General features: G+C 34.9%; 2 protein-coding genes across 2 annotated transcripts; both read left to right on the top strand.

Annotated features, from left to right (window-relative positions):
- Window positions 1-13,493: 13,493 nt before the first annotated feature.
- Window positions 13,494-20,616, top strand: LOC134857262 (pyruvate dehydrogenase [acetyl-transferring]-phosphatase 2, mitochondrial-like). Its single transcript, XM_063873645.1, has 6 exons — window positions 13,494-14,959; window positions 15,262-15,488; window positions 15,890-16,129; window positions 17,431-17,614; window positions 18,557-18,748; window positions 20,090-20,616. Exons 1-6 carry the CDS (start codon window positions 14,763-14,765, stop codon window positions 20,454-20,456), a joined length of 1,407 nt encoding a protein of 468 aa, XP_063729715.1. The 5' UTR covers window positions 13,494-14,762; the 3' UTR covers window positions 20,457-20,616.
- Window positions 20,617-23,580: 2,964 nt separating this feature from the next.
- LOC134854514 (uncharacterized) lies at window positions 23,581-25,771 on the top strand. Its single transcript, XM_063870809.1, has 5 exons — window positions 23,581-23,803; window positions 24,071-24,265; window positions 24,433-24,556; window positions 24,861-24,983; window positions 25,434-25,771. Exons 1-5 carry the CDS (start codon window positions 23,623-23,625, stop codon window positions 25,723-25,725), a joined length of 915 nt encoding a protein of 304 aa, XP_063726879.1. The 5' UTR covers window positions 23,581-23,622; the 3' UTR covers window positions 25,726-25,771.
- The last annotated feature ends 390 nt before the right edge of the window (window positions 25,772-26,161 follow it).

The raw sequence follows: 26,161 nt of genomic DNA on the forward strand, positions 1-26,161 counted from the left end.
ATAAGAGCCATAAATTTTTGATAAGTTCATCGACAAAGGAGGATGTCTATTTTGAGAAAAAGATAAAGAGGGATCCTTTGATCAGATGTTGGCCCAAAAGAAGATTTGGGCTCAGAATGGCAATTATTATAATAAAATGAATCATTGCCTTGATGGCAATATAGTAATTGCGCATTTATCACGTGGAAATGTTGACGCCATAGTGGACATGGAGATTTGTCCAACCGTAGTGGATAAGGAGATTTGTCCAACCGTAGTGGATAAGGAGATTTGTCCAACCTTGATTGGGACTTCATTTTTTGGTAGCAATGGATGCAGATTTTGTGAAAAAGGCTGGTTTTGGTCATTTTCATGAAGATTTCTCATCTTCGATTTTCCTTTTCGTTCGAAGCAGAAGTGGCACTCGAATATCGTTTTCTTTTTATGTCAAATTTTTATTTAGAATGCGGGAATTTTCTTTTCTTATTGTTTTTATTTGGATTGGGATTTCCTCAACGTCACGAATGCTGTCGGAAAATTCCTAAAATTTTCTAATTTGTGAAGTATAGATTTTTCCCTTCTGCCTGTTATATAGTCGCTATGTAAAAAAGAAATTGTTTACAAAAGTAAGGGCCTGTTTCATCCTCCACCCAGATCATTTCATTGTATTGAACAAGTGGTTAATTCATGTAAAACAGCGTTTTTCTAAATGCAAAAGTTACGCCCATGAATAGAAAATTCAGATACCATATCACTTTTCATTTTGTTTCAGATGACAAATAAAATAATTAGAAGTGGTGCTTGCCTAACAAAAAATTAAATGCCAATAGTTTTTACATTTTTATATTACTAGTGTGCGGCTCGCCACTAAATAAAGTTTCAAAATGAATAATGAAGATAGAAACAAATTTGGGTTTTGAATCTCCCTAATGCGCTAAAATAAAAGTAAAATGAATATTTTTCAATAAAGTAAAATGTTTTTTTCTTAAATAGCAGCAAAAATGTTCAAACTACAGCTGATATTTAATGTTTTTTCTTCGTTGAAACGTAGTAAAAAGTTGCAACCAGGTTTGTTTTTGAAACGTTACGTCGTTTAACCCAGGTTTTTTCAATTTTCTCAGAAGATATAAGTTTCTTTGTACTGAGAAACACTTTCCGGTACGATACTGCATTCAAATGTACTTTCGGAGATTTTGAGGTTGCAAATAGGACAAGTTTTTCGTCAAACGCCTGCCAAACTAAATAAACAGGTTGTCCAAAGTATGGAACTATTTGTTGACATTTTGAATTTCGGCCTGGCCTAGTGGCCGCGTTGTTACCGTGCAATCATCGCGGGAAATTGGCACTGAAATAGGCACTTTCGAAATAACATTATGTTGCCATGTTTCCACCATACTTTTAAGCTTCAAGTAGGACTTCTCATGAAAAAACGAATCATCATTTCCACCCAGCACTAGTACAACTAGACATTGTTGTCTTTACGAGATAGACTGAAGATGGTTATCTTTAAGCTGAGTGGCCAAAGAACGTACAATTTGTTGATTCTGCCATTCACTGCTAGCTCCATGTGTTTCACATGGGAATCACCAATTTTCATCACCCTGAACATGAATATTGATGAACACTGTTCTCACTAGAAATCAAATGTAATTTGCGTATTTATGAACCTACTCTCTCAGATTTTCCATTCCGCCGACAGAAGGCACCCTTAAAAATTCCAAAGTATATGTTTTAATTACGAACTGGTACTTGCAAAAATTAAATTGACAAAACAAAAGCTTCAGATCAAATTATCGACCACAAAATACTCATTATTCAATATCTTATTTTCAACCTTTTTTAGAAATTAATTTAAAAACTAGTCATTTGAAATTTCGCTGTATCCTTACAATTTAAGTAATTTGGGTATTGTTTAATGTTTAAACATTACCCAAATTAGCTGGTAGGCAATTTTTTGTAAATTTGCACGCCTTGTAAATAAACAAGGTTATTCACCTTGGGTATTTCTTTGATTAAAAAGAAGAAATATCATGAAAATCAATCAACAAAATTATAAGAAAAAGTGAAATCATTAGGCTAATCATTAGAATCCGTCATAAGTTGAAAGTCATAACGTTAGTAAAAATCAAAACTTTGATAATAATCAGAATAACACAAAACACCTAATTTAGAGTTTTATATATTTAATTAATGTTGTTTGTTCTGCAAATCAGTCATAATCACAATTCAAAATGAAAAAAATAAATATGTGATATATACACATTTGTATATTTGTTTTAAAATACGACTGTGATATATACACATTCATATTTCAAAACAAACATACATACAATCGGCCATACATACCTAAACCCTTCCATACATACATACATACATACATACATACATACATACACTGCCCATACATATATACATACATATATACACCCAGCCATACATACATTGTACATACATTGACACATACATACGTACAAACTTAATACTTACACCTCATCATAATCAGACCAATTAAAGTTCGCTGACGAGGTTCAAAAAAATATTAACGAATAAACAATGTTTAATTAATAGGTTAACAATCGTCCCATAGACGATTTTTAAAAATTGAAAAATCGCAGACTATTTTTCAAACTTGAACGGTGAAGCTTAAAAACACTTATAAAGAGCATAGTGAAAAGTGAACAAAAATAATCTGAAAAGCATGATAAATTGAATCATGATAAATTAATCATGATAAATTATTTGAAATACATGACCTTCTGAATCATGAATCATGATAAATTATTTGAAATACATGAATCATGATAAATTATTTGAAATACATGACCTTATTTTTGAAAAAATTGACCTATTTTTTGAAACTGACCTAAAGTTTCAGGACATAATGGCAAACTAAACATTAAAGTGCTTTTTTGCTCTTGAAATTACTAGAACTATAAATAAGGATCACGAGAACCATAAATCATCATCATCGCCAAGATTGATGTTCATGCTTTCTAATTCGTGCTATCTAATTGGTTTCAAGATGTCTTATCAGTGTCGCTTCAAGTAGCGGATTAAAAAAGAGTGAAACTAGACAAAAATTGGATTAAACTTAGCTTTAACAATTGGTTTCATAAAGCAAACATAACTAGACCAAAGAAAAGTATTCTTAGGGAAAACAGGTGAGCATTGTAGTACGACACAGGATTTATATCTCGTGGTTTATTTGGATGGAAAGAATAGTTACTTAGCTACCTGGAGGTAGTTAATTGGCACAATAAGACTCTACGACAGTTAACTGGAAGGTCAGGATTAAATTATAGCGTTGATGGGAAATTAAGAGGATTAGAATCAAGTTGCTACCTTATAAGAGAACCTCAATCTAGCCTCAGGAAGCCCAGGCGTTAACAAGATGAGTAAATAAAGTCCTTAGGAAGTTGGTTAAATGAACTTAACTTGGATTTGAAGTGAGATTGGACCTGATCTTTGCACAATCAGAGATATCTATCTTGAATGTTACAACATAACTGAAAAAATCGGCTTTCCAAAAGAGCTTTTTGAAGTGAATTACAATTTTTTTGTTTGATGTCATCAAGTTGTTCAAATTAGACCTGGAATGAGCGTCAAAAGCTCGTTGTCTTTTTTATAAACTAGATGCGAAGTCGAATAAACATTCAAATTCAAAATGAAAATTGGTTTTTTGATGCTTTTTCTTAATTTGATAACATTGTTTTTGTAATCCAGAAGTAATGTCCTCGCGGCTAATAAGCGAATTTTTTAAAACTTAGATATAATTTGATTTTCAAGTATATAATCGTTTTGGCCTTTTTTAATAACAATTTTAAAAGCAAAAATTATAAAGCTCATTTACACCGTCTCTCATATTTGATTTTTGAACATTTGCGTTAAGAAAGCCAGTGTAGAATGGTTTTTGGTGTTCTAAAAAAGTTAAATAAACTCACTAAGCCACACTCTATGAACCTGTTCATAATGGTTTTCATGACCAAAGCCGTAAAAAGTACCCAATTTGAGAAACTTCGAAAAATCACCTTTTAGTTAACTCAAAAAAGTGGAAAAATCTGGTAAAATGGGCTTCAAACCGATAGGATCGAAAAGTGACCTTTATAAGATATGATTACCGTGTTAAATTAGGGCCGCATGCAAAAAAATAGAAAAATTCAACGAAACGTTTTTGAGAACTCGACAAATATGGTCATTTTGGTAAATGTATAATTTTAGAAATTTTTTGCCCGGAAGGGGCCCCTACCCCTTCCTAAATGCTTTTTGTGCTACACGCGACCATCTAGGGGTGCTTAACCGTCCCCACCCACCCGACCGAAATAATTATTGACCATTTCACGTGATCAATCGGGCTTCAATCACTTTTTTTTTCCGTTGAGTAGTAACGGAAAGCGATTTAAGACAACCAAATTTCTTTAAAAACTGATGAAGCAGGTTTTCACTGAGCTACATATCCAATATGGGTAAAGTGCCTTTTATATCTGAAAACCCCTCTCGCAAAAACCCCAATAAAGCGAAAATTTACCCCATTTTTTCTGTGTTTGCTGGCCACATTTTTGATCTGGCTCTGGTCATGACGTTGTTTAACTTATAATCTTCCAAGACATTTTTTCTACAATCAAATATTTTTAAGAGTGCCAACAAAAGGAGAGTGCCAACACAACAGCTCTGCCCAAAGTAGTGTAAGAAAAATGAACAGCTAGAATCTATTTTTTTTGTCTTTGGTTGTTCTGGATGCTCCCCACATGGGACCACATGGGTCCCAGGGAGCATCCCATAAGGATTAAAACAAACGTGCAACAATTATTTACCCGCCAATTAGGGTCACTCTTGCGGTTCAACAATCTGTATTTGAAAAAAAAATGATTCAAAGAACAGTTCAGGGCGGCATGCAAAAAATAAGAACAATCTCACGCACGGGTTCCTGAAATTACTTTATTGAGAGTAAAAATATTCAGTATGTGTAGGAGCCTTTAACGTAAAATCCATTCAGAAAACAGATAAAACCTACAATTTTTATCCAATTTTGACAATTTACTACTGTAAACTCAATAAATTGTCAACGGGGAATTCAAATATGCCATCAAAACTCACTTTTTCTCACTTTTGAACTTTTTTGTACATTTTTGATAAAAAATGTTGAGTCAGAAACGCTTAAAATCAATTTTTTCCAAAAAGACAAAAAAAGTTGTTCCAACCATTTTATTTCACTGAGCCACACTTTATCAACCTCTTCAGAATGGTTTTCATTACCATAGCCGTAAAATTCCCATATTTAGAGAAAAGGCGAAATAACACCTTTTTGGTTAAATAAAAAAAAGGAAAAACCGGATAAAGTGGTCTTCAATCCCTTAGGATCAAAACGTGACCTCAATAAGGTATGATTGCAGTGTCAATTAAGGGTCGCATGCAAAATTATAGAACGTTTTTGCGAGCCAACTATGAGAAAGAGGTTTTTTTTCGGAATTTGGCTAATAGTATTTGTAGTAATATAGTAGTAAATGGCCACAGAAAAAAAACTTGTAAAAACCACAATTTTTAGCCAATTTTGATAAATTATTACTCTATACCTACTAAATCGACTATGGCAAGCTCAAATCTGCCATCAAACCTCACTTTTTCTCACTTTTGAACAATTTTATTTTTTTGATAAAAAATGTTGAGTCAGAAACGTTAAAAATCACTTTTTTCCAAAAAGTCAAAAAAAGTTGGTCCAATCAAAACATGTCACTAAGCCGAACTTTATGAACCCGTTTAGAATGGTTTTCATGACCAAAGACGTAAAATTTACCCATTTTGAGAAAAGTCGAAAAAACACCTTTTTGGTTAACGCTAAAAAGTGGAAAAAGTGGGAAAATGTTCTTAAAAATAAAACCATGGAAAAGTGACACAAATAAACTGCCATTATCTTGTCAATTCCTGGCCGCATGCAAAAAATTGGAAAGATTAAACGAGCCGTTTCCGAGAACGAGACTTTTTTTTAGGAATTTGACTATTAGTATTTGTAGTAATATAAAAGTAACTGACAATAGGAAAAAATTCGTAAAAACCACAATTTTTACCCAATTTTGATATTTTAAAACTCTATACCAACTAAATCGACTATGGCAAGCTCAAATAAGCCATCGAAACTCACTTTTTCTCACTTTGGAACAATTTAATTTTTTTGATAAAAAATGTTGAGTCAGAAACGTTAAAAATCAATTTTTTTCAAAAAGTCAAAAAAAGTTGGTCCAATCGATACATTTCACTAATCTACACTTTACAAACCTGTTTAGAATGCTTTTCATGACCAAAGACGTAAAATTTACCCATTTTGAGAAAAGTCAAAAAAACACGTTTTTGGTTAACGCGAAAAAGTGGAAAAAGTGGGAAAAATGGACTTAAAAACAAAACCATGGAAAAGTGGCACTAACAAATTGTCCTTATCTCGTCAATTCAGGGCCGCATGCAAAAAATTGGAAAGATTGAACCTGACGTTTTTGAGAACTCAATTTATTTTCCGAAAAGGACAGGGTATATATTGAAAAAAAATTTTTGCCCGGAAGGGGCCCCTACCCCTTCCTAATCGCTTTTTGCGCCCGATTAGGAAGGGGTAGAGGAGAGCCCACCGAGGAGAGCCCATTGCATTGAAATCTTATGGGGATCTCCTCGGAATAAGATTTCAATGCAATGGGCAAAGAATAATTATTGCGGCATAGAAAAAAATCGAGTAAAATATTTTCCAGATTTGGTTTAGTCTTCTCTTTAATATGTAGATGAAGGTGCAGAAATCACTGAAGGCTTCCGTAAGTTTTCCTTCGCTTGTGTATTCAAATTGACTGTAATCGCCTTTAGTTGTTTTTCTGGTTACCCATATTTATTACTTATATTTGCTGTGAAAACTCAATTTTTAGCTGCAATTCTTCTTTTTTATAAGATTAGTCGATTTGGGTAATCATAATCGCAGCTTGGACAGGATTCTAATTGCTATTATAAGGAACTTTCATAACTTGCGATTAAATTCCGCAGTGGTGCTCTGCTTAGTGCTAGTTTTCTTATCCAGTTCAAATTTGGCAAAAAAACTGATGGTTAGATTAATTTTAGTTCGGACAGCATGGCAAGTTTGGTACTTAACTAATATAGCTACTCTGTTCCAGCAGAAAAGACCATAGAACCAATTTACGCCACCGAAATTTTTCATGTTTTTATTTCCAATAATAAGCCTAAAGTGATGGATGGGGGTTAACTCATAAATATCAACATTGAGTTATGTCAAAAACAGTAAAATGAAAAACCACTTACAGATAGATTGATGTCAAACTTCCAAAAATACCAGAAGCAACAAAAGGGTTAAATTAGGGGTGTTGCCTTTTCCCGGTTAATTTTGGGTAGACCTCCAAAAATAGGTGGAGAAAATATTCGATTTTTGCCCCTCTCCGGAATAACTTCGGGAACTTCCTCCAAACAACGGGACCAGTTTGGGGGCCTATTTAGGGTATTTTCTGAGTAGAGGGCATATCATAATCGAGTTTGATAATAGCGTCTTAGAAATTGACTCGAGCAGGATAACAGATATACAGGTTACCAAGTATAGGTAAATGGAAGATGAGCATACTTTAGTGAACGTTTCAGCTATACCAAGGTTTGTCAAACCCTAAGCTCAAACTTAAACACAACCAGAAGTCCAACCCCGCAATAATTGTAATCAAACACTTAACAGGTTTTTACAATGAGAAAATCCTTAAACCTGAACGTACATGCGAAATGGGAGACAGAGTAAGACGAGCCTATGCTGACTTTCCTTTTTGAAAATAGTATGGGCCTCAGTTTACCGATTTCTTTCTCACAGTGAAGAAAATTAATATTACCTTTCCACAGATCGTATAATAAAAAAAGACCTGGAGAGGAAGAATTATTTTTTTATCCAGATAATTTCTTGGAGTTTATTTATTAGACTTTCTTAGAATTATTTTCAAGAAAAGAAGTATTCGTTTAAGAGAAAGAGCAGATAAAGTCAGAGAAAATTGAACAGTCTGTTTGGGCGAAGAATTTAGAGAATCTGAAAAATGCAGAACGGCTCATCCGAAACAATTTTAGTTTGGTTTTCTCTGCGCTTGCTATTAGACTTCAGACTTCTTTTAATCTTTTATCTTCCTTTCTACCAGGAGGCAGACATTTGCATTTTTATTGGTTTTTGATATTGAAAAACCAATTTTTAGTTTAAATTGGAACTCGGAATATTTTCACCTGCCTTATTTACTTTAATATTCAGAGCGGCGGGGGATTCATCTGTTGTCGAAGTCAAAACAATAGGCACACTCCGCCTGATTGGCGTTGTGGATAAATATTAAAATCCTCGGTTCATCGAGAGATAAGTTGATTTCATTATCTTTCTGGGTGGGTAGCCTCTCCACAACCTACGGAAATTTTCCTCCTCCTTTAGGTAACCCAACTTCCAGTGACAGAGAGGTTGGGTTCATGCGCCTTTTTCCATTTTTGATTTGGCTTTTGTGCAAAGACCTGAATCATTCTGCCGGTTCTGGTAACGGGTCAGCACCCAAGCAATTCCAGTTTGAAACTGGGTCATACTTCATTTCCTAATATATAAAATGATTTTCTTTGTTTTACACCGTTTTGGTAAGGTTGATTTAATGCACTAATTAGGCAACACCATTTATACAAAGGAGTTTTAAAAAAGATATGTAATAAGTTATAAAATATTGGAATATTGGGCAATAATTAACTCCTAAATTTAGTTAAATATCCACTGACTCATCATGGGGTCCCCTTCTTTTGGTAAAAGGCACTAGAAAAAACCGGGGGAATTATACTTTTTCCAACCTTTTTGATATAGTTTTGAATCAAATTAAGTGGTATTGTTTGTGTTTTACTGAGTCCCACCACAAGAACGGACGATTTATGGCGTTTGATAAGCCATAGTTTACAGAGTTTTCCTCTGTGGGTTTTGCGTTGTTTCTCATTGTAAAAAGGTTTTCAGAAAAAAAAGAAACCAGTGTGACACGTAATTAGATATATATAAGTTTAAAAGTAGAAACGTAGGCAAAAAAGTTGGATCTTAGCTATTGGAAAATTTACTTCCGAGGGTTAGAGAAGTCATATTTTATTTTGCAAAAGTGATAATTTGCTGTTAATGGCGGCAAGCATATACTGCGAAGTTTATGAAACGGGTGATTATCTGTTAAGTGCCGATTATTTGTTATATAAGTAGTTCGGGAACCGCCTTGTCTCTTTTGCCATTTCGTGGCATACATCGCAAGGTGAGTAATAGGAAAACGACAATGTGTAGACTAGTGTACGTCAGATGGGGTCGAGAGTTTTCCCGTATTGGCCGATGGTTTCCTCTACTACTTCGTCGCAGTCTTTAGAAACAAGATGGAGATGCTGGTGTGCCATGTTTTTAAGTTGTTTCTTGAAAGCTGTTTTGTGTATTACATAATCTTGGGTCGAATAACTCGGTTTTAGATAAATCTTGCAAACAGCATGAAGCAAATGATACAATAAGAGCCATAAATTTTTGATAAGTTCATCGACAAAGGAGGATGTCTATTTTGAGAAAAAGATAAAGAGGGATCCTTTGATCAGATGTTGGCCCAAAAGAAGATTTGGGCTCAGAATGGCAATTATTATAATAAAATGAATCATTGCCTTGATGGCAATATAGTAATTGCGCATTTATCACGTGGAAATGTTGACGCCATAGTGGACATGGAGATTTGTCCAACCGTAGTGGATAAGGAGATTTGTCCAACCGTAGTGGATAAGGAGATTTGTCCAACCTTGATTGGGACTTCATTTTTTGGTAGCAATGGATGCAGATTTTGTGAAAAAGGCTGGTTTTGGTCATTTTCATGAAGATTTCTCATCTTCGATTTTCCTTTTCGTTCGAAGCAGAAGTGGCACTCGAATATCGTTTTCTTTTTATGTCAAATTTTTATTTAGAATGCGGGAATTTTCTTTTCTTATTGTTTTTATTTGGATTGGGATTTCCTCAACGTCACGAATGCTGTCGGAAAATTCCTAAAATTTTCTAATTTGTGAAGTATAGATTTTTCCCTTCTGCCTGTTATATAGTCGCTATGTAAAAAAGAAATTGTTTACAAAAGTAAGGGCCTGTTTCATCCTCCACCCAGATCATTTCATTGTATTGAACAAGTGGTTAATTCATGTAAAACAGCGTTTTTCTAAATGCAAAAGTTACGCCCATGAATAGAAAATTCAGATACCATATCACTTTTCATTTTGTTTCAGATGACAAATAAAATAATTAGAAGTGGTGCTTGCCTAACAAAAAATTAAATGCCAATAGTTTTTACATTTTTATATTACTAGTGTGCGGCTCGCCACTAAATAAAGTTTCAAAATGAATAATGAAGATAGAAACAAATTTGGGTTTTGAATCTCCCTAATGCGCTAAAATAAAAGTAAAATGAATATTTTTCAATAAAGTAAAATGTTTTTTTCTTAAATAGCAGCAAAAATGTTCAAACTACAGCTGATATTTAATGTTTTTTCTTCGTTGAAACGTAGTAAAAAGTTGCAACCAGGTTTGTTTTTGAAACGTTACGTCGTTTAACCCAGGTTTTTTCAATTTTCTCAGAAGATATAAGTTTCTTTGTACTGAGAAACACTTTCCGGTACGATACTGCATTCAAATGTACTTTCGGAGATTTTGAGGTTGCAAATAGGACAAGTTTTTCGTCAAACGCCTGCCAAACTAAATAAACAGGTTGTCCAAAGTATGGAACTATTTGTTGACATTTTGAATTTCGGCCTGGCCTAGTGGCCGCGTTGTTACCGTGCAATCATCGCGGGAAATTGGCACTGAAATAGGCACTTTCGAAATAACATTATGTTGCCATGTTTCCACCATACTTTTAAGCTTCAAGTAGGACTTCTCATGAAAAAACGAATCATCATTTCCACCCAGCACTAGTACAACTAGACATTGTTGTCTTTACGAGATAGACTGAAGATGGTTATCTTTAAGCTGAGTGGCCAAAGAACGTACAATTTGTTGATTCTGCCATTCACTGCTAGCTCCATGTGTTTCACATGGGAATCACCAATTTTCATCACCCTGAACATGAATATTGATGAACACTGTTCTCACTAGAAATCAAATGTAATTTGCGTATTTATGAACCTACTCTCTCAGATTTTCCATTCCGCCGACAGAAGGCACCCTTAAAAATTCCAAAGTATATGTTTTAATTACGAACTGGTACTTGCAAAAATTAAATTGACAAAACAAAAGCTTCAGATCAAATTATCGACCACAAAATACTCATTATTCAATATCTTATTTTCAACCTTTTTTAGAAATTAATTTAAAAACTAGTCATTTGAAATTTCGCTGTATCCTTACAATTTAAGTAATTTGGGTATTGTTTAATGTTTAAACATTACCCAAATTAGCTGGTAGGCAATTTTTTGTAAATTTGCACGCCTTGTAAATAAACAAGGTTATTCACCTTGGGTATTTCTTTGATTAAAAAGAAGAAATATCATGAAAATCAATCAACAAAATTATAAGAAAAAGTGAAATCATTAGGCTAATCATTAGAATCCGTCATAAGTTGAAAGTCATAACGTTAGTAAAAATCAAAACTTTGATAATAATCAGAATAACACAAAACACCTAATTTAGAGTTTTATATATTTAATTAATGTTGTTTGTTCTGCAAATCAGTCATAATCACAATTCAAAATGAAAAAAATAAATATGTGATATATACACATTTGTATATTTGTTTTAAAATACGACTGTGATATATACACATTCATATTTCAAAACAAACATACATACAATCGGCCATACATACCTAAACCCTTCCATACATACATACATACATACATACATACATACATACACTGCCCATACATATATACATACATATATACACCCAGCCATACATACATTGTACATACATTGACACATACATACGTACAAACTTAATACTTACACCTCATCATAATCAGACCAATTAAAGTTCGCTGACGAGGTTCAAAAAAATATTAACGAATAAACAATGTTTAATTAATAGGTTAACAATCGTCCCATAGACGATTTTTAAAAATTGAAAAATCGCAGACTATTTTTCAAACTTGAACGGTGAAGCTTAAAAACACTTATAAAGAGCATAGTGAAAAGTGAACAAAAATAATCTGAAAAGCATGATAAATTGAATCATGATAAATTAATCATGATAAATTATTTGAAATACATGACCTTCTGAATCATGAATCATGATAAATTATTTGAAATACATGAATCATGATAAATTATTTGAAATACATGACCTTATTTTTGAAAAAATTGACCTATTTTTTGAAACTGACCTAAAGTTTCAGGACATAATGGCAAACTAAACATTAAAGTGCTTTTTTGCTCTTGAAATTACTAGAACTATAAATAAGGATCACGAGAACCATAAATCATCATCATCGCCAAGATTGATGTTCATGCTTTCTAATTCGTGCTATCTAATTGGTTTCAAGATGTCTTATCAGTGTCGCTTCAAGTAGCGGATTAAAAAAGAGTGAAACTAGACAAAAATTGGATTAAACTTAGCTTTAACAATTGGTTTCATAAAGCAAACATAACTAGACCAAAGAAAAGTATTCTTAGGGAAAACAGGTGAGCATTGTAGTACGACACAGGATTTATATCTCGTGGTTTATTTGGATGGAAAGAATAGTTACTTAGCTACCTGGAGGTAGTTAATTGGCACAATAAGACTCTACGACAGTTAACTGGAAGGTCAGGATTAAATTATAGCGTTGATGGGAAATTAAGAGGATTAGAATCAAGTTGCTACCTTATAAGAGAACCTCAATCTAGCCTCAGGAAGCCCAGGCGTTAACAAGATGAGTAAATAAAGTCCTTAGGAAGTTGGTTAAATGAACTTAACTTGGATTTGAAGTGAGATTGGACCTGATCTTTGCACAATCAGAGATATCTATCTTGAATGTTACAACATAACTGAAAAAATCGGCTTTCCAAAAGAGCTTTTTGAAGTGAATTACAATTTTTTTGTTTGATGTCATCAAGTTGTTCAAATTAGACCTGGAATGAGCGTCAAAAGCTCGTTGTCTTTTTTATAAACTAGATGCGAAGTCGAATAAACATTCAAATTCAAAATGAAAATTGGTTTTTTGATGCTTTTTCTTAATTTGATAACATTGTTTTTGTAATCCAGAAGTAATGTCCTCGCGGCTAATAAGCGAATTTTTTAAAACTTAGATATAATTTGATTTTCAAGTATATAATCGTTTTGGCCTTTTTTAATAACAATTTTAAAAGCAAAAATTATAAAGCTCATTTACACCGTCTCTCATATTTGATTTTTGAACATTTGCGTTAAGAAAGCCAGTGTAGAATGGTTTTTGGTGTTCTAAAAGAGTTTTAAAAGTATTGATTGAATGATAAGTGTTTTAACAAACTGATATAGAAAAACTTGATTTTGTTTTTGCACATATAAAGTTTCAAATAATTATCAGCTATTGTTCATTTGCATCTTATTAACTGTGTAAAAACGGTAAAGCAATTAGATACGGAATCCTTATTGTAAATACGATTTTACATTTAGGGTATGATTATAACACGGCAAAATAACAGGTTTAGGCGTAAAAAACACGTAGATCATTTTATCTGATGCTAGCTTACCGTTATATTATTAGTTTTGCTCTTCATCGATATGTACTTTCCGCGCGAATGTTGGATGAAAGTTGCGTTAAACATGGCGTTCAAAAGCATGGTAAAATTTCATGTAAAAATCAGCTTGAGAGGGGCAAAAGATTATCTGTTTTTCGGTTTGTAGGATTTCAGTCCGTAGCAATCCCACTTTTGTAATACTAAATCTCCTTTTCGGTCGAAACTAAATTGAATCGGAAAAAGTTGCGCATTTGACCAACTCAGATGCAGTTTGACAGACGAAAAACGGCAACTGTTTTTTTTCTCCCTTTCAGCTGCTTGAATTGCAAAGTTTCAAGCTTTGAACGAAATTCCGACATATCTGAAGCTGTCTAGATTCAAGTACAGAGTTCTTTAATTTAACTACTTTATTGTCATTTGGTGTTCAATTCTCATTCACAAAATTTCTCATATATCCAACTTGGTACAAGTATAATAGTTGGGTACCTAAAGTTTTGATGGGTCCGGGAAGACAAATTTTTGGGCCTTAAAGTTTTCAGTAGCAGCTGTGTAATTATCGTGTTTTTATGAAAATGGTACGACGCATTGCTTTTCCAGGGACCCAACCAATCATACTTGTTAATTTCGTTATTGGTAATGTTGGTTGGAGTGATTTGGTTCTAGCCTTACTTGATTTGATCTGCATACATGTCTTCTGAGTGTAGGCTTCAATGATGTGTATTTAAATTAGAAAACATATATTGTTTTCTGCTAACTTTGAACGCATATATTTATATTTTTACCAGTTGTTAGTTCAAATTCGAAACAAGCAATTCAATTTCTATCAAACTGATTTTTTTTTTTGAAAAAATTCAGCATAATGATGTTGTTTTGCACTGTTTTGCACTGAAAAAAGTATTCAGAATCGAGTCTACAAAACGAAACGGAAGGCTCCAAAAACAATCCCATTTGTAAGAAGAAAATCTGAGCAAAGCTTACTAAATCATTTCAATTGCAGGGTCGGAATGTTTAGCATCTTTGGTGTTTGCGGAACTATTGAATATGAGAAGCTCTAGCAGACTCTATTTTCGCTTCTCAAACCTAACGGGTTCCGTTGTCAGTCTCATTGGTAGTCAGCTTCTTTAAGATGGGACTATCAAGGCATACTCGATGTCTTTTGGTCTGTCATAGAGATGGAAGATTGACTTGGAGTCGCAACCTCTCCTCTCGCATTTACTCAGAGTGCAAATACCTTCACAAAGTGTACACGACTCACGAAGTGGCGATTGATCTTAACAGAAGCAACATTTCCCGCTTCGAATCAAATCACTTGCCATCTAACAGGTTTGATCAAATTTATAATTTGCGAATTGAATCAAATCCGTATTGATGCTGTTTTCGCCAAAACATTGTTTAACCAAGAAAAGACAATTGTAGAAGTCAAGTGAATATTGAAGAAAAATCTATTTCAATGAAAAATAATGAGGATTTTCAGTATGTTTTGTTTGTTGACTTTTCGAAGCTCATTTTGGCACTACATGACTGAAGTTTTGGAGATTTGCAGTTTCAGGATCAGGTACTCAGTTGGAGTTAACAAAAAAGCTTCGAAAATTTCAAGGGCAATTAGAAAATTGATTTGGTTTTAGTCCCACAGAAGACAGACGATTCCTCGGTACCATACCCTCCCACTCTCGCACTACTAGTGGGGGAGGTGGAATAATCCAGAAGGAGGGAAGAGTGTGTTTCGGGGTAGTGGACGGTCACGCGGGACACAAGTGTGCCCAGGCTGTCAGTGGCAGACTGCTAGACTACCTCTCAGCCTCTACTCTCGCCCAGTGCAGCAATGAGGCCAATGGCGACTGGGAATCACATCGTAGGTTGTGGCTATTGCAGCTCTAGTCAAATCATATAGACGACCTTTGTAGAATTCAAAATTATGCTCAAGGTGTTGCGTTGCGTCTCTGATGAGATCTCATAGACCGTTGTCGAACTTAATGAGAGTTGTGTTTTTGAAAAGGTAGTTAAATTTTTTCAAATCCAGCTGAGCTGTTTATCCTGTATTGAAAAATGATTGGTAATTCAAGGAAGAGTTGCACTTCAGTTTCTTCCGCTCATCTCCATTCATGGAAACGCGCTATAGATGAACCTAGTTTTGTCGATACTATTTTATGAGGCGCCAAAAACAACAACGATATCACAATCAAGCCATTTGATTCCAGTTTCAGATTTGTAGATTCTTAGATTTGTAATTTGAAGTATTATTTTTTTGCATAGGCACGCGTTGGGACCTTCCTGGGGATTATCAAGAATCCAGCCTTATCAGAGACAGACATCGGCAGTCTTTACGTAGTTGGGTCACTTCATCGAGTGAAAATAAACCCTCGAGTGCAACCAGTGATGATGGGGGATTGGACGAGAGGATTTTTTCTTCTGCCTTTGAGGCCCTAGACCACCACTTGATTGAAGATGCGATGGGTGTGATATCTTCATCCATGAACAGATACGATGTAGATGGTGAGTCCAAAATAAGCTTGAATTGAACAATTTTGGGTAAACCAAGGTATGTGGACCTTGTGGGAATTTTTTCGGGATAAGTCTATGGCCATTAGAAGCAATTTTGCTGAGTTTTGACACCAAATAACGCTTTTTCGGCGAGTGTTTCCACTTAAAATATTAATATGGGATTTCAGAAAACATACGATGGATGCCTTAAAAGAATAGCAAATGGATTTTTGAGAAAATATGAAATTGAGAGCTGAAATAAGGTTTCCTTTAATAAGAAAACACCATCTTTGGAACCTTTTGGTTTTACTAAAAGTAATTATTTTTTCAATCCAGAAATTGCATATCATCAAGGTTAGTCGTTTTCTATCCTAGTTTTTGTTCAGCAGGAATGAGATGAGTTCAATTTTTCGTGTTTAACAGTTAATTAAGAGTAATGAAGGTAGTGAATTTTTTTAATAAGAGTCATGGTGATTTTTTTGTTTAGTTTTAAAGAAAAAGTCTTATAATTTGTTCACACTTAATTTTAGTTTTTCGCAGTTTGACTTGTCATTTCTTTTTAAGCTCAGTTCATTTCCATTATTAAAAGAAAGAAAAACTCCTCTATCGAACAGCAAAATTGTAAAGGCCACGAGAAGCGTGATCGAATTCGAGTTTCCAAAAACTTTATTTATTGATCAAGTTTTCTAAAATTGGGTCAAGTTTATGCAAAAAATTGTCGATCATTGTTCTAGAAAATCAAAGAGCTTTAAGGCCATTGTTTTTTTTGAAAGATTTTTTCTTGCGTTTATTACTCTTTTTTCTAGAAATCTTTATCGCTGGTAATCTTTTCTCGAAGCTAAGACTGTTTATACACTAGCGTCAGCTTAGTGTATTATTAAGAACCTTCTTTTTTTAAATCTAAGAAGCACATATTGGTGCCACTTTTGTGGCACCTTTACAGCTTTTTGATAGCATGTGCTTTGACATTCGAATAATAATGAGTTAACACAGTTGATGCACTTTTAATTCATCGAATGAACCGAAAAAAGCTACTTGTTCCAAACAAGATAACAATCAAAAAACCACGATTTCAGAACTCGATTTCAAAAAAGTTTCTTTCCGTCTCTTTTTCTATTCACTATCTTGTTTTGCAATGTTTTAGTTGTATCGCAAGTGTTGCGATGCTCCGCTTCGCATCTGTGTATTAAAATGATCTTCATCTATTTGTTGATGTTTTTTTTCAAGTCCGATATTCTATTGTGCTGTCTGTCGCCCTATTCGTCTGGTGCACTTTTACTTGCTCGATAAAATACTCCCAACTACTGTTTCAGTGATCGAGAGTGCTTTGAGTGGCGCGTGTGTGTTGACTGTGGCGGTGGATGATGAAGAAGTAGTGTGTGCGAACAGTGGGGACTGCAAAGCAGTGTTAGGCCAGCTGTCCGAAGACGGACACTCTTGGCATGCAATCCCACTCACCAACGAACACAACGCAGAAAACTCTACTGAGATACAGAGGTACTAGTTCACTGAAGTTATGTTTATACACGAGATCATAGTGTTATTTCACTTATAGACAACTTTTTTTTTACTACCGAACGCCAGGTTTTTTCAAAGTCAACTTTTAATTGTATATGTTTGCTTTTTTTGCCTTTATGGGGCTACTTTTTGACCTCTATATTTTTCTGAGATCTTTTTTCTTTTGAATAGATGGGGAGTTTGAAAATTGCTAAATTGGGATAATGAATTACGCGATATTTCTCATTTTTATTAGCGCATAGCTTGAGCGGCGAAAACATTGAGCCATGCTTCTTGGTCTGAATAATGTAGAAGTAGATGCGAAAGATATTTGCCTTGCCATTCAGAAAAAAATAATAATAATTTTTTGAATCTTTCCCCATGCGAATCTTACCCTTAGGAAGGGTAATGAAATCAAGTAGGAAAGGTAATGAAATCAAATATTAGACTTTTTCCCCGCTGGAAACTTTGTTCGAGTCTCGTAGAGTAGGAAGGAATTATGGGATAGCGTGCGTGGGTTACTTTTTTCTAGTAGATTTTCACTTACTCATAGAACGCGCGAAGAGGGCATGTCATGCGAGTTATCTTGTTAATATAATTCTATTCGGGATACAGATTCTGAAAAGAAATTTCAAACAAAGGTTCTCAGGTTCGAGAAAACTTCTCAATTTTTTGCTACTCAAAGATAATCTTGTTAATTTTTACGATGAGTTATTGCACAAAAATCACTTTTTATTGGAAATTGTATTTATTATATTTTGCTGGTCTACCGGCTGCAGACTTATACAATTTGAAAATAAAACTGAATTTTTATTCGATTTCTTTTTAATGATATCTGTAGTCAGAACACTCTGTGCTACCTGCACATCGATCGGCTAGTCGTGTTTGTCTTCTTTGTAGTAGACGGGCTTGAACTGAACTACACAATTAAATTTGTTCCAGGATATTTGACGCCCATCCTGAGTCGGAACATCCGACCATAATACAGGGCGGAAGACTGTTCGGTTCCCTGCTGCCCCTCCGAGCATTCGGAGACATGCTGTTCAAACTAGACGGGAGTAAGCTGAACAAACTTAAGCAAGTGTTCGATGTCAGAAACTTCCTCGCTAAGAGCATCACGCCGCCATACTTAAGGTCAGCAGACACATCTGTGTTTTTAAGTGTAAAAGAACGGAGTGATTTTACTTATATAGGTCTTGTCAAATTTTTTCAGGAAAAATTCTTAAAATATTTTGTGCACGCTGAAAGTTAGTTTTTCCGATTTGATTTATGATTTATTTCAATTTCACTTCATTTCCTTTGTTAAATGACGGCTAAATCCACTATCAAATAGCAAAAGTGAAAAGGTCACTATTTATTTTTTAAAATTTCCAGTGGAATAAAAAAACACCTATTGAACCAGTATTCTCTAATTGAGATAGTTTAACGAAAAAGGTGCCGGTCAGAAACAGTATTTGAAATTCGAAGAGCTTCAGTGTGATATATTTTTTCTTCGAAATTTGAAAATGTTTCAAAACGTTCAGTCAATATTCTTTCGGTTTCCTTGTTCTTTTACACTTTTCCAACTGTCTGTTGGCTATGTTTTATTATTATTTCAGAAGTGGCGATTTATGAGGGCGGTATAAGCTAAATTGGATTGCAATTAGAATTTAAAAATCTATAATGAATAAGTGACATTGCATTTTTAATCTGACGTGCCTACGAGAAGACCTTTAATGACGCTTGTCTATTGATGCTTCGTTTGCAAAGATACCCGAATTTTAAAAAATGGTTTTAAACAGGGGCGGATTTAAGGGGGGGGGGGGGGGGTATGGGGCCTTTGATACTTTTTCAGAAATCCATTTTTGGCCGACCGACCCTAAAATTTTTCTAAAGGCGCCTTTGGCGCCAATATACTAACTTTGAGGGGGAGCGCGCGCCAAAAAAAAACGCGATTTTTTTTTTGTCAAAATTTTCCAATAAGTGCCTAAAAACGCCTTTTTTGGCCTGTTTTTTTTTCAAAATTTTGCCTGCGGCGCAGACAATTTGGCCAAAATAGAGGCAAAGCAGTGCTTTGGGAGGGCTCAAAAAATCAATTTGGTCGACCTAAAAAAAAGGTCGACAAAATTTTCGAAGCTTTTTTGAAAATCCGCCCCCCCCCCCTCGAGAAAATCCTAGATCCGCCCCTGGTTTTAAATATAATTTTTAAACATATCGTCGAAAATCTTGTCACCGATCACCATCTTGAGCACAAATTCTATTTTGCACAATTTTGTTGATTCATCTTTTGCTAAAAACAACTCGTTTTATAATAGTCAATCGTACCTCTATGAAGTGAGCTTGCAATAAAAAATTTAATCCACATTTTGAATATTGCAATCTTCTTTGTAAATTAAAGCATCGACACGTTCTAAAAGGAGCTGGGATCCGAATACGGAAAACCGTCACTTTGTTGAGGGTTTGCGATAGTGAGCTGTGAACTAATTTGTGTTCTAGTGCCTCGCCGGAAATAACTAGAAGACAGATAGACCCTAAAAGAGACAAATTCCTGATTGTGGGTACAGACGGTCTATGGGACTTCGTTACTTCCCAGGTGGCAGTCGAGGTCATAGGTCAACATCTGGACTCAGCGAATGACCCCAAACCCCAATTCGGCTCAACAGTTGAAGAGCAGCACCACCAAACAGTGCACAGATTATCGGCCAATGGAGCCACTCGGCTAATGTGTCACGCAGTCGGACAATGCATGAATAGTAAAACATTGCCTTTGTTCGGCCAATTGAACGATATGATTAAAATTGCCCCAGAGGAGACGAGAAATAACAGGGACGATATAGAAGTGATAGTTGTATACTTTAGATGACGGATTAGCCCGGAGAATAACAGACGAAATGCAAATATAAACAAACTAACAGTCAACTTGAAATTAGCTATAATGTTTTAATTGCAATTTGATGCGACATTGTATCTTGATTATTTGAGTTTTGCAATTCCACAAAACTGTTCTTAAAAATTTCACACTTGCCCACTAAAATATTTTTTGTTTCAGAAATCTCATTAGACTTTCTCTGTCGAGAATAAATCGTGAAGCTCCAGCTAGACTTTGAATTACCTAATTAGTGAATCAACAAGATACATCCTGATCTTTTGATATTGATCTGTATTGAACAGCGGTTGCGCCATAATCGCAATTTTTTGGAGACATAATTGAGCCAAGTATTACAGAAATCTCCGACCACAATAGTAGAAATATTTCAAAAGTTTTTTTTTTGAAAAATGATTTTTTTGTGGTGCGATAGGAGGACCTGAACGAAAGGAAAAAGCTTAGGTGTAATCGATATTAGTACCAAATTAGGTATATTGGACGGACAACAGTTTTCTTCGAACATTGAAAAGAAAAATTTTTAAAAAATTCTCTCAATTTATTTATGTTTTTTGCTCAAATATTTTGTTGCTGACGGCGCTAAAAGAAACTTCGAAAAAAAACTTAACATGAGCTAAACTAATTTTTCGCGGCTTAACTTGTAATTGCCCTTGCGATAAGCAAGGGTATTGCAATCGGGTACTATACTGTTTTTGTTTAAATAACTTTGTTCACAGAATGGTCAAAATTAGAACTGGTTTTGCGTCTGCGGAGCACTTGGTCGGGAGGTAACGAAAACGCCTGGGACCGTAAAGGCCCTAGGTTTGCATCTAATAGGACCTATTTTTTTAATGGATTTTTTAATATTCTTCCGTTTAAAAAAAATGAAGGCCTATTACTTGCCTGCTTATGTTTTGTCGGCTTAGGTGCCACATCGTAGAATTGATTTTTTTGTTGTACGCAAGGTACACTGCAGTTGCCTTAAGTGTTTTGTTTTTTTTCCTGCTGCTTGTACCCTTACTTAAATTGATTTCGTATGTTTTTTTGTTTATTATCGCTTTAAAATTTTGTTGTGCCCAAATTATTTCGGCTTAGATTCCTAATTATTAGTTGTTTTAGTGGAAATGTATTTTCTATGCTCCTTTCTAGTTTGCACAAAATGCTACAAAAATTTTAATATAAATTATAGATTTTCATGACAAAATTTTTGTTTGGTTTCTTTTCCTTTTTCCGCTTGATAGGTTTCGGCTTAAATTAAGTCGGCTTACATTCTAGATATCGCGTCTTTCGACGAGCGAAAAATGTTTGTATGTGTGTGTGTGTGTGTGTTTTGAGTGTGTGTTGGGCTCAATGGATTTTTCAAAAAAAATCGTCTTTTGCTGAATAGGCTTCGGCCTAGATCATATCGGCTTAGTGACCTCATTTTGTTTCATATGATGAGCAAATAAAGTTAAATATGTGTGTGTGTTTTGATGTTTTGAGGGCAAACGGGCTTTATCAATTTTTTGCAATTCTTAAGTCTGTTTGCTTTTTTCAGGCTTAAAGTGTTTCTGCTAAGGTGTTTTTCGGCTTTGTTACCGCTTGGTAGTTTTTTCCAATACCAATTTCTCATTCTATTGTCTTGGCGTTTTTTTCAAACAAAACTAGCCCTATTCATTTTGATAGATCTAGTTTTTTTTGACATTTTTGTTATTTTTTCCGACTTAGGGGCTTTATTGTTTTGTATTGCAATTGGTGCGAAACTCAGCTTCGCCTCTGTGTTGAAACTTCTGTAATTCGTTAATTTACCAACTCGGTTAAAATTTCTATTTTTGGGATTGATAGTTTTCTTCCTATGTTATTTTGACCTAGTGGCCTCATATTGCATCTGACGAGCGAAAAATGTTTGTGTGTGTGTGTGTGTTTTTTGAGGGTGAAGGGGGAATTAATAATTTTTCATTTTTTGAAATTGTTTTTCAGCTTGTGTTACTTTCTTTTTTTTGGCTCAATTGATTTCGCGGCCTATATTATATCAGCTTAGCGGCCTCATATTAATTCATTTGATAAGCGAATGAATGTGTGTGTGTGTGTGTGTGTGTGTATGTGTGTGTGTGGGGGGGGGGTGTGTTTTGAGGGTCAGGGGGACCTTATAGCTTGTTATAAGTCCAGTTGATTTTTTTTCGGCTTAAACGTTTTCTGCGAAGGTCATTCTGGCTTTGTTAGCGCTTGGTAAGTTTTCTTCCGATGCTAGTGTCGATTTATAAGTGTCATGGCATTTTTTTGTTCCAAAATTAGCTTTATTCATATTCATAGATTTAGTTTTCTCGACATTTCCTAATGTTTTTTTGATTTAGCGGCTTCCTTTTTTGTATCGCTGTGTACAAGCCTATTCTTATGAGCCAACTATAAGTCTGCTTGCTCGCTCGCTGATTCTTTCTCTCCCTCTCTCTCTCGTTTTTTGCTTGAAATTAGACTAAAAATCGAAACCGGTTTATCTCGACAAAATTTTCGAAAATTTTGTCGACCTTTTTTGTTACCTCGACCGAAATGATTTTTCGAGCTCTCCCTAAGCCCGGTTTAGTCCCTGTTTTGGCCAAATTTTCTGCGCTGCAGGCAAAATTTTGAAAAATATTCCAAAAAAGGCGTTTTTAGGCACTTTTTGGAAAATTTTAACAAAAAAATCGCGTTTTTTCGGCGCGCGTTCCTCCGTCAAAATTAGTATATATTGGCGCCTTAAGAAAAATTTAAGGGTCGGTTGGCCAAAAATGGATTTCTTAAAAAGCACCAAAGGGGGACCCTTTGAGTCGGCAGGGGGTCGAATCCCTGAAAGAAAGCTAACCCCCCCCCCCCCCCCCCCCCCAAATCCGCCCCTGAAGAGCTCGGTTGTAAAAATAAATCAAATGTTAAATGAATGAAATGAGACCAATTTATCAGTTATTGATTTGAACTTCGGATTTTCACCTAGGGTTACAAACGGGTATTCTTTGAATAACCAAAACATTGTAGCTATTTAAATTAGTCTTCATGAACACAATTTTTTGTTTCTCAGACTTGGTGTTTCATGTTACTTGGACTAGGTGAAAGATATTGGTAAGTTACCCCAACAAGTTATTAACCGTGATTGACGCAAAGTTCGGCAATCATCTTGACTTTCAGGTAAAACCTGATTCTCTCTGCTAAAAGCATCATGAGTGAGTCCAACCCAAGTGCAGACATCAAATTCGGACCCGAAGTGGAGGCTTTGCTGAAGTCAAACTCCGGAGTGAGTGTGGCAGACTACGACACTGTGCTCATAGTTGCACACCTAGTGAAGATACAACTCGTCCACGTCATATCCAAGTGTGGACACTTTTGCGACATCAGAAAAGGCAGCGATGTGTTATGACTTATTTAGAAACCCCCCAGTTATGTTAAATTGCCAGAAATTAATAGTTTTAAATATAGAGAAGTCGTGTGCATTGAACTAGTTGTGTGATCGATCACTTTCCAGCGTCTTAAACAGAAACTGCAGCTCGCCTAAAATTAAGAAATAGTGCACTTGAAAACTAGATGAATTGAAATACTTAATTATTCTATTGCCTAAGTTCACATTCCACTTGTTAGAAAAATAAATAATACATCTCTGAAACTGGAAGGCAAGAATCTGGAACTGGAAGACATTCTATTCTTGCTAGTGAAAGATGAGCTCAAATTCCCAAGGATAGTGAAACACCTCATTTTCAAAGACAAGCAGGCCAAGCTGAAAGTTCCCTCCAACTTCTCAGTTGGTGATGCATCAGATCTGGGAAACCCGGCCGAGACCTCGGGGTTCGCATCTCCAGCCAGCTCCGGTAAAAATGCTACAGTATCGAAAAAGTCTCCAAATTTTTCTACTTAGTGATTGTTTCTTAGCGAGTCAGAATAGATAGTTATCAAGTGTAATGATACCATGCGAATAAGAACCGCATAGTGTTTAGCAGGGTTTTAAATTAATTCTTGAGAGATTTTCTCTGTTTAGGCAACCAAAGCAACAACTCGAACCGGGTGAACTGCATTAAGAGGTTCCTAGACACTTTTCAAATCCCACAGAACATAAGAGCCGCATGTTTCTCCACGCAATTAGACGCCGTCAAGAAGATTAGGTAGACGCTATGTTACAATAGAAGCATCCTGCCATCAGTTAAAACAGTAAAACAAGTCAGACTTCAGAGGTTCGCTTGTCGAAAAATACATACGCCGAAAACCATGTCATATAATGGCGTTCACTCCGATTGCAGAAATGTTTTAATAGCATGCAACGAATAGTTTCTTAATTTTTGAATAACGTAACAATTTTCGGAGTGATAAAATAAAAGTTTCTGACTTTCTTTTGCCATCACACAAAATCTATGATTGTCACTAAATAACTGGTGGGAGCGTCTATTGTAATCTATTGCTGAACATGAGACTGCAGCGAGAGGAGCGTCTTAGTAGCTGTATGAGTGCAGCTCAGTATGTCCAGTGGAACCAGTCCAAAGTCCCAGTGCACGCTCAGTTCAGAAGCAAAGTGAAGATTTTCTCCGAGAAACGGTACGTTCTAAACTTCACCCTACCAAAATGATTCTTTGCTCTGCAGTAAACAGGGAATTTCGAGGAATCTTTGACACATGCTGCTCGAGTTGAGCTTCCTTTTTAATCATGGGTCAAATTCGTTTTGTTCAGAGATGTCATATTTTTTAAAAACCAGAAGGCTCTTATTTATGAAGATAACATTTTTGCCATGCAAGCATGATTTTTTTTAGCTTTCGATATTATAAACTTTCACAAATTTTTCTGTTTAAACTAACAAAACACTAACCATTGCAATCATTGGAAACAATTTCTTACAAATTGGAACCTTAATAACTTGAACTTGAAGAATAAATATATATATATATATATATATATATATATATATATATATATATATATTTAATAAACTGTTATCCATTTCGTATTTTTACACCAGAGAGGTTGCGATTGTTGTGTTATGATATGTAGACTGAAGGAGCAAGACGCTAACAAAGGAAAAGACACGCCCTCCAAAATTCATCCGCATGCAATGGAGGCCATTTTGTTCCTCAGCACAGATTTGGTGGCGGAAGTAGTCGATGAAATATTTCTGCAGCGTGAACGAAGGAATGGTTCACTCGTTTCTCAGATCGCTTCTCCTGAGAACGAAAAGAGTGCTAATTGGCTCACGACTCCATTGGAACAACACGAGGCTCAAACTGTTTTGAATAAATTATCCTCGAAGTTTTCGGAGAAGTCTCAAACGGTTGTGTTGATTTGAACTTTTTTTGTTAAGTTATAAAACTGTGCAGACAATTCAAAGCCTTTACGCGCATCAATAATCAGGAAGCAAACGATTTTTTCAAAATCTCAGATGTTTTGAATTGTCTCAAAATTGATGTTGTTATTTTGTTGCTCTTTGTTGCATGGATTTTTGTAATTGATTAAATGAAGTCTTTTTTTTTTCGAGTGAGCGAGCAGGCTTACAGTCGTCAATTATAATAGCTTAAAAGCTTACAATCGTCAATTATAATAGCTTAAAAGCTTACAAAAGCTTAATTTAAGCCGTAAAAATTTAATTTTTCTGAAAGTAGTTTTTTTGATTATTTTGGCACCTTTTTGGAAACAAAAACGTCAAAAATTCAAAAAAACTGCAAAAAAAAAGTTGAATAAATTTTTGAAATTGTTTTTGATATTTTTGTAATTTAGTAGTTTTT

This window comes from Symsagittifera roscoffensis, chromosome 1 (genome assembly GCF_963678635.1).
Source record: "Symsagittifera roscoffensis chromosome 1, txSymRosc1.1, whole genome shotgun sequence".
NCBI lineage: Eukaryota > Metazoa > Xenacoelomorpha > Acoela > Convolutidae > Symsagittifera > Symsagittifera roscoffensis.